The sequence below is a fragment of the Muntiacus reevesi genome, chromosome 10 (genome assembly GCF_963930625.1).
Source record: "Muntiacus reevesi chromosome 10, mMunRee1.1, whole genome shotgun sequence".
In the NCBI taxonomy this organism is placed as follows: Eukaryota; Metazoa; Chordata; class Mammalia; order Artiodactyla; family Cervidae; genus Muntiacus; species Muntiacus reevesi.
In genome coordinates, this window is record NC_089258.1 from 17,586,342 (window position 1) to 17,596,072 (window position 9,731).

General features: G+C 41.2%; 1 protein-coding gene across 2 annotated transcripts in view; it reads left to right on the forward strand.

Annotated features, from left to right (window-relative positions):
- The window catches only part of ZNF169 (zinc finger protein 169), an 86,344-nt gene extending 84,270 nt beyond the window's left edge, over positions 1-2,074 (forward strand). For both annotated transcript variants that reach the window (XM_065946881.1, XM_065946882.1), the window contains one exon: positions 86-2,074. In XM_065946881.1, the coding sequence (XP_065802953.1) occupies positions 86-1,635 (1,550 nt within the window). In that variant the 3' untranslated portion in view covers positions 1,636-2,074. The remainder of the gene's footprint in view (positions 1-85) is intronic.
- The last annotated feature ends 7,657 nt before the right edge of the window (positions 2,075-9,731 follow it).

Consider the following 9,731-nt stretch of genomic DNA (forward strand, 5'->3'; position numbering starts at 1 on the left):
TGGGAGCATCTGAGGAATGAGAGCTAGACAAGTGTTACCATCCACAAGATACCTTTGGTGATTTTTACTGACACTTTCTCTCCAGCAGAACAAAGAACAGAATTCCAGCCCTGTCTCTCCTGCCCGGTGACTTTTTCCGGTCCACAGATCCTCCATCAATATGTGTTCTGTGGTCACTCCCTTCAGATCTTCCCAGGTTCATCTGCAGAAAGCCGCTTCCTACTAGGAGCTCCAAGCTGCTTGAAAGAAAAAGTAGAAGATGGAGAGAGAGAAGGCTCTGGCATTGTGTTTGGGAGGCTGCAGCTGAGTGGGACTTCAGGGGCATGTTTCAGCTCATCTCAAGGTCAGCCAGTAGACCAGGGAGGCAATAGCAGTGGAAGAATAGATCAGGGGATGATCTCTGATGAGGCAGATGCAGTATTGACAGAGACAAACATCTCAGAATCTGGAGCAGTCATATGTGAAAACTATAGACTAGGATTTAGCACAAAATCAAGCCTCTTTAGCCTCCAGAAGCATCATGTGTGCCCTGAATGTGGCAGAAACTTCTGCCAGAAGTCAGACGTCGTCAAACACCAGAGGACTCACACGGGAGAGAAGCCGTATAGTTGCAGAGAGTGTGGGCGAGGCTTTGGCCGGAAGTCCTCCCTCACCATACACCAGAGGAAGCACTCAGGGGAAAAGCCCTACATGTGCAGGGAGTGTGGGCGACACTTCAGGTATACATCCTCCTTAACTAACCACAAGAGGATACACTCCGGGGAGAGACCCTTTGTATGTCAGCAGTGTGGGAGAGGCTTCCGCCAGAAGATCGCCCTCATCCTGCACCAGAGGACACACTTGGAAGAGAAGCCCTTTGTGTGTCCAGAGTGCGGAAGAGGCTTTTGCCAGAAGGCATCACTCCTTCAACACCGTAGCTCGCATTCAGGTGAGAGGCCCTTCTTGTGCCTGGAGTGTGGGCGTGGCTTCAGGCAGCAGTCACTGCTCCTCAGTCACCAGGTCACACACTCAGGCGAGAAGCCTTATGTCTGTGCTGAGTGTGGGCACAGCTTTCGCCAGAAAGTCACCCTCATCAGACACCAGAGGACACACACAGGGGAGAAGCCTTACCTGTGCTCCGAGTGTGGGCGTGGCTTTAGCCAGAAAGTCTCCCTTATGGGCCACCAGAGGACGCACACAGGTGAGAAGCCTTATGTGTGCTCTGAGTGTGGGCGTGGCTTTGGTCAGAAGGTTACCCTCATCAGACACCAGAGGACGCACACAGGGGAGAAGCCTTTTCTGTGTCCAGTGTGTGGACGTACCTTTGGCTTCAAGTCACTTCTCACCAGACACCAGAGGATACATTCAGGGGAGGAAGCTGATGTGTACGGAGTATGTGAGCAAAGACTTGGTCTGAAGATCCAACTCACCTCTGACCAGAGGACACACTCAGGAGAAAAGCCATGTGTGTGTGATGAGTGTGGACGTGGCTTTGGCTTCAAGTCAGCCCTCATCAGACATCAGCGGACACATTCAGGAGAGAAGCCGTATGTGTGTAGGGAGTGTGGTCGTGGCTTTAGCCAGAAGTCTCACCTCCACAGGCATAGTAAAACCAAGTCTGGCCATCACCTCCTGCCACAGGAGCTGTTCTGTTGATATTTCCTTTCCTTCCCCATGAGTGTCTAGGAGGCAGAAATCACTAGGAAATATTCCACTTCCCTTAAAATGCAGTTGAGAAAAAAAAATGCAATTGCATTTTTTCAGTGATCATAAGATAGTTGATTTATGGTTTACTTCCTGCACTGGCAATGTGTTTTAATTTGCCAGGGCTGCCATAACAAAATACCACAGACTTGGTAGCTCAAAGAACAGAAGTTTATTTTCTCATAGTCCTGGAGACTAGAAGTCTGAGATCAATGTGTAGGCAGTTTGGTTGTTATTGAAGTTTTTCCCCTTGGCTTGCAGATGATTGCATTCTTGCTGAGCCCTAAAATGGTCATTTTTTTCCCCCTGTGTGTGCACTTTCCTGGTAACTCTCTCTCTTCTTTCTGAGGACACCAGCCATACTGGGTTAGGGCTTTACCGTATGACCTTCTAAAGGCCCTGTCATCAAATAAAGTCATGACTATGTGTTATGTTATGACTTCAATATGTTAATTTGGGGGAACAATTCAGTCTTAACAGCTCAGTCCTCAGGACTCCCTATATTCACATTCTTCAAGTACAAAATACATTCACCCCAAATTAACAGCAGCAAAAGTCTTAGCCCATTTCAAGTTCATCTCTATATTAAAAATCTCACCCAGATTTCATCTAAGTTGAGTGTGGATGAGACTAGAAGTGCATTTCATCCTTTCCAGCTGTGAACCTGTGAACCAGACAAGTTATTTGCTTTCAAAATACAATGATGGGACAGGCAGAGAGTTCACATTCCCATTCTGAAAGTGGAAAGGATTGATTGGTCCCAAGCAAGTTTAAAACGTTACAAGGCAAATTCTATTAGTCTCTAAGGCATGAGAATGGTCTCTGGTTGTATCATAGTTCTGGGGACTAGAAGCCCTCTGGTCTGGCGGGTGTGGCAGAGGTGTATGTGGCCCCCTGAAACCATGGAAGAACCATGCTGGCTCCCCAGGCTTTTACTCTCTGGGCCTGTTTTGGAAGTGGCAGACCTGCTCGTCTCTGTTTCACCTTTGGGGTCATTCTTTCCTCTTCTTGATGGATGATGTAGTCAGATAGTTAGCTCTATTCTCCTGTCTTGTAGAATCCCAGAAGTCTAACAGCCTGCCTTCATTTTGTCCCATCTATGCCACCTTTAGTTCTACATCTGAGAAGGTTGATTGCTTCCAAGCTTAACTCTTTATTAAACCATGTCTAACTACACCATAGTATTATTTCCAGAACATGCTTCTCATTTTCTGCAACATAGATATCCACAGGCTGAGAATTTTCCAAATCTCCAAATTCTAGTTCTCAGAATTTTGTTTAATAGTTCCTTCAATTTATCTTTCTACTCTCACATTTTACTGTAAGGAGGGAGAAACCAGGTTGCACGTGTAACACTTTGCTTAGAAATCTCCTTAGCTCAAAATTTGTTGCTTATGTCATAATTTCTACTTTCCACAAAACACTGAAACACAGGCCAGGTTCTTTGCCACTTTATAACAAGGATTGTCTTTCCTCCAATTTCCAGTAATATGTTCCTTATTTCTGAGACTACACCAGAACCACTTTTAATGTCCATATTCATACCAACTGTCTCTTTTAGACAAAAGACTTTTTATAACAAGTGCCTCAAACCTCTTCCATCTTCCTCCCATCACCCAGTTCCAAAGCTATTCCATATTTTCAGATATTACCCTCAGTATCAAAATTGTATTTGTTTGCTAAGACTGACATTACAATACCAAAGGCTGGAATGACTAAGTGACAGAAATTTATTTTCTCAGTTATGGAGGCTGCAAGTTCATTAAAGTGTTGACAGGGTTGTTTTCTATTTAAGTCTCTCTCCTTGGCTTGCAGATGGCTGCCTTCTTGCTGTGTTATCATGCAGGCTTTCTTCTGTACATGTGCTGGAGAGAGAAAGTGAGCTCTGGTATCTCTTACTCTTATAAGGACACCAGCCCAGTTGGATAAACACCTCATCCTTCGCCATTGTTTAATCTTAATTACCTCCTTATAAGCCCTATGTCCAAATACTGGAGAGTTAGGGGTTCCCAGCCTGAGATGCTTACACTGGCACTTCCCATCCTGAGATGCTTTATGCACACTGACCATGGCCAGTGAGGGCTGGGCATTGAGGCTTAGGCTTCATCAGTCAGACTCCAGGGAGAAGGCTGGGGTTGACTACCTTGAAGACAGTCTGAGGGGGCTAGTATAGGACATTTGAGGAAGTCTAGGAAAAAGCTTGGCCTTCCAGAGAGGCAAGAGATCATTGTTGTTCAGTTTAGTTCAGTCACTCCGTCGTTTCTGACTCTTTGTGACTCCGTGGACTGTAGCACACCAGGCTTCCCTGTCCATCACCAACTCCCGGAGCTTGCTCAAACTCATATCCATTGTGTTGGTGATGCCATCCAACCATCTCATCTTCTGTCGTCCCCTTCTCCTCCTGCTTTCAATCTTTCCCAGCATCAGGGTCTATTCTAATGAGTCAGCTGTTCACATCAGGTGGCCAAAGTACTGGAGAAACATGCAACAGATGAAGGAGCAAGGTATAAGCCCACCAGACCAAACAGATGAAGAGGAAATAGGCAGTCTACCTGAGAAAGAATTCAGAGTAATGATAATAAAGATGATCCAAAGTCTTGGTATTAAAATGGAGACACAGTTATGAGTTGAAGAGGTACAAGATATGTTTAGCAAGGACCTAGAAGAAATAACAGACAATCAACAATGAACAACAAAATGACTGAAATAAAAAAATACATTAGAGGGAACCAATAGCAGAATGTGCCAGAAGAATGGTTAAGTGACCTGGAAGATAGAATGATGGAAATAACTGAAACAGAATAGAATAAAGAAAAAAGAATGAAAAAAAAAAAAATGAGGACAGTGTCAGAGACCTCTGGGACAACATTAAGTACACCAATATTCAAATTATAGGGGTCTCAGAAGGAGAGAAAAAGGGTATGAGAAAATATTTTAGGAGATTAGAGTTGAAAATTTGTCTAACATAAGAAAGGAAACAGCCAGCTTAAGCTCAGGAAACCCAGAGAGTCCTATAAAGGGTTTGCCCAAGGAGACACATGCCAAGACACATATTAATCAAACTAACAAAAATTAAATGCAAAATTGTTAAAAATCAGCAAGGGAAAGAACAAATAGCATATTAGGGAATGCCCATAAGGCTAATAGCTGATATTTCAGCAGAAACTATTCAAGGCAAAAGGCATGTACTTAGAGTGAAGAAACGAAAATACCTACAGCCAAGACTACCCAGCAAGGATTTCGTTTGGATTTGATGTAGAAAGCAAAAGCTTTATAGACAATCAAAAATAAAGAGAATTCAGCACCACAAAACCAGCTTTACAACAAATGCTAGAGGAACTTCTCTAGACAGGACACATAATAGAAAAGACCTACAAAAACAAACACAAAACAATAAAATAAATGCTAATAGGATCATGCATATCGAGAATTACCTTAAACATAAATGGATTAAATGTTCCAACCAAAAGACACAGACTGGATGAATGAATAGAAAAACAAGACTCCTATATATGCTGTCTACAAGAGACCCATTTCAGAGCTAGGGACCCATGCAGGCTGAAAGTGAGGGACTGGAAAAAGATATTCCATGCAAATGTAAGTCAAAAAAGAGGGTAGCGATACTCAGATAAAACTGACTTTAAAATAAAGGTCATTACAAAAGATAATGAAGGCCACTACATAGTGATCAAGGGATCAGTACAAGAAGAAGATATAACAGTTATATATGCACAGGAGCACCTCAGGTGCTAGCAGGGGAATGCTAAAAGGGGAAACTGACAGTGACATAATCATAGTGGGGGACTTTACCACCCTACTCACACTAATGGACAGATCATCCAGACAGAAAATTAATAAGGAAACACAAGCCTTAAATGACACATCAATCCAGGGAACCTAATTGGTGTTTTCAGTATATTCCATCCAAAAACTGCAGAATACATTTTTTTCTCAAGTACACATTGAACATTCTGCAAGATAGATTACATCTTGGGTCACAAAATAAGCCTTGGTAAATTTAAGAAAATTGAAATTGTATCAAGCATTTTTTTCTGATCACAACAATGTAAGATTAGATAGCAATAATTGAGGGGGGGAAGACTGTAAAAAACACAAACATATGGAGGCTAGACAATACACTTCTAAATAATCAAGTGGTCACTGAAGAATTCAAAGAGGAAATTAAAAAAATACTGAGAAACAAATGATAATGAAAACATTACAACTCAAAACCTGAGAGATCAGTAAAAGCAGTGCTAAGAGGGATGTTTAAGCAATAAAAGCCTACCTCAGGAAATGAGAAAAATGTCAAATAGACAACCTAACTTTATATCTAAAGCAACTAGAAAAACAACAACAACAACAAAACCCTAAAGCAGCTAGAAAAAGAAGAGAAAAAAACCCCAAAGTTAGTATCAGGAAAGAAATCATAAATATCAGAGCAGAAATAAATGAAGAAACGAAGGAAACATTAACAAAGATCAATAAATCTAAAGACAGTTCTTTGAGATGATAAACAATATTGACAAACCATTAGCCAGACTCATCGAGGCTGAAAGGGAGAAGACAATAAAATTAGAAATGAAAAAGAAATTACAACAGAAAAGGCAGAAATACAAAGGATAATAAGAGACTACTACAAGCAACTATATGCCAATAAAATAGACAACCTGGAAGAAATGGACAAATTCCCAGAAAGTACAACCTTCCAAGAGTGAACCAGGAAGAAATGGAAAACATGAACAGACCAATCACAAGCACTGAGATTGAAACTCTGATCAAAACTCTTCCAGCAAACAAAAGTCCAGGGCCACATGGCTTCACAGGCAAATTCTATCAAACATTTAGAGAAGAGATAACACCTATCCTGCTCACACTATTCCAAACAATTGCAGAGGGACAAACACTCCAAAACTCAGTCTGCGAGGCCCATATCACCCTGATTCCAAAACCAGATAAAGATATCACACACACACACACACACACACACAAAATTACAGATCAATTTCATCCATGATGATCATAGATGCAAAAATCCTCAGCAAAATACTAGTGAACAGAAGCCAACAACACATTAAAAGGATCACACACCATGATCAAGTGGGCTTTATCCCAGGGATGCAAGGATTCTTCAATATATGCAAATCAATCATTACAGCACACCATATTAACAAAGTGAAAGACAAAAAACATGATCAAATGGGGTTTATCCCAGGATGTAAGGATACTTTAATATATGTGAATCAACCAATGTGATACACCATATTAACAAACCAGAAAAAAAACAATAATATATGATCATCTCTATAGATGCAGAAAAAGTACAAGACTATTATTCAATCTAATTTTGGAAGTCCTAGCCACAGCAATCAGAAATGGAAAAGAAGGAAAAGCCATCCAGAATAGAAGTAAATCTCTCACTGTTTGCAGAACATATATGCAGAACTATATGTAGAAAACACTAAAGATGCCACCAGAAAATTACTAGAGCTAATTAATGGATTTAGTAAAGTTGCAGGATACAAATTTATACACAGATATCCCTTGCAATCCTATATACTAACAATGAAAAATCAGAAAAAGAAATTAAGGAAACAATTTAATTTACCATTGCATCAAAAAGAATAAAATGCCTCAGAATAAACCTACCTAAGGAGGCAAAAGACCTGTGTTCAGAAAACTATAAGATATTGATGAAAGAAATCAAAGATGACAAATAGGCGGAGAGATATACCATGTTCTTGGGTTAGAGAATCAGTATTGTCAAAATGGGCAAAAGATCTAAAGAGATATTTCTCCAAAGATATACAGATGGTCTAAAAACACATAAAAAGATGCTCAACATTACAAATTATTAGAGAAATTCTAACTAAAACTACAATGACATACCACCTCACATCACCCAGAATAACCATTATTAAAATGTCTACAAATAGCAACTTCTGGAGGTGGTGTGGAGAAAAGGGAACCCTCCTATAGTGTAGGTGGGAATGTAAGTTAGTGCAGCCACTGTGGAAAACAGTATGCCTTAACAAAGTAGAAAATACTTAATCCAAGGCCAGCAGATGGGAAAAAATAATAAATAATACATAATAAATAATACAGCATATGTAAACAAAACAGAAAAACGATAATAAAAGTCAATGAAACCAAAAGTTGGTTCTGAGAAAATATCAACAGGTACCTCAAGATTGTGACACTAGAGACTCCTGAATTTCCCTCCTTCCATGGACGCACTGAATTTACAGCTACACACAGATCAGTTCCCTCTGAGAGAAGTTTAGAAATTGCTTGAGTGACTCCTACACATTGGGCAACTGAGAAAATACCCACATGAAAATGTACAGTGAAGGGCGAGACACTTACTATAAACCCCACCCCAGAATAATGCCTTATACTCTTTCTGAAACCATCAACTCCCAGCCCCTTCCTGATCAGTAAAGTATTTGGGCACATTTCTAATGCCCCAGATTTTAAGCCTGTCACCTGAGGGATGGGCCCTCAAATCATCTAGCTCTGAGAACCAAAGGGCTTCCATTCACAAGTCCCACAGTGTTATAGCAAAGAAACAATTGTTATTAGGTGATTGAGCACTCCCTGTGGCTATTTCCTCAAGCTTAAGGCAGAGGGAGCAGATTGCATTTGAGCTGAATCCTCCCCAGAGCCCCAAAGAGCCAGTGGGTACTTACCCTGCCTTCTCCCTCCATCTTGCTCCAACAATGAAACCAAATCTCCTGCATGTCCCTAGAAGGAACTTTCTACATGTTTACAATCCTGACTTTTAAAACTGCAACCTGAGGGATAGACTCCAAAATAACCTACCTCTGAAAGCCAGTGGAGCCTACACTCATGAATCCTACAGTACTGTAGCAAAGAAATAGTTTTTGAAAGGATGCTTGAAGACTCCCTGTAGTTTATACCCCCAGGCCCAGCATGGAGGGAGAAAACAAAATTGCCCATCTCTCAGTCCCTGGAAGGAATTTGTATATTTTTCTAGCTGGTGCCTGTGGTTCTGGCTTCTATTCAGTCTGGATGTAGGAGCTGACTGGGATCCTCCCGTAAGCCTGGTAAAGCTGGTGGGCTATCTCCCCCAGCTCCAACAATAAGACCAAGTGTTCATTTTCACTCCTGAAAGCTGGTCCACACATCTCACACCCCAGTTTTCAACTACCACCCAAGGGACTAAATGCCAAATCATGTAGCTCTGGGAGCTGACAGGGCTCATCATTCATGAGTCCCTGGGACAACTAAAAACAAAGGCTATTTTATTTGGACACAAAAGCACTTGCAGCAGCCATTTCCCCTGGTTCAACAAAAACTAAAGTGAAAGTGAAAGTGAAGTTGCTCAGCCGTGTGTCGACTCTTTGCAACCCCATGGACTGTAGCCTACCAGGCTCCTCAGTCCATGGAATTTTCCAGGCAAGAGTACTGGAGTGGGTTGCCATTTCCTTCTTAAAAACAAAGGCTATTTTATTTGGACACAAAAGTACTTGCAGCAACCATTTCCCCTGGTTCAGCAAAAAGTAAGTAAGCAAAAATGCCTAATTCCTAGATTCTTCTTGATAGAGGATAGACTGCATATATAATGTCCTGATTTTCCCAGTTCCTGCCTGATAATTGGGCTTCCAATTAAGCTGCATCGGGGAGTTAAAGGATCCAGGAGCCTAAACAGGCATGAGAATGTTTCCCACATCTTTGGGGACACAGATGAGTATTGGCACACCCTCAACTATGGGAAGCCACTAAGGAAAAAGACAGGATTTGATCACAAAACTTTGAGAGACAATCAGGAGCTCAGGCCAGGCTGAGGTTCATCTCCTATACAAGGCCAATGTGTCAATACTGGGAAAAGTGGCTGTTTTATACAGAAACCAACACAGAAAATCAAGAAAAGTAAAGAAATGAGGATGTTTCAAACAAAATAACAAATCTCTAGGAACTCACCTTAGTGAAGTAGGCGTAAGTGTTTTACCCAAAAGAGAGTTCAAAATAATGGTGATAAAGATGCTTATTGAGGTCAGGAGTATAATGCATGAATAAGGTACAAA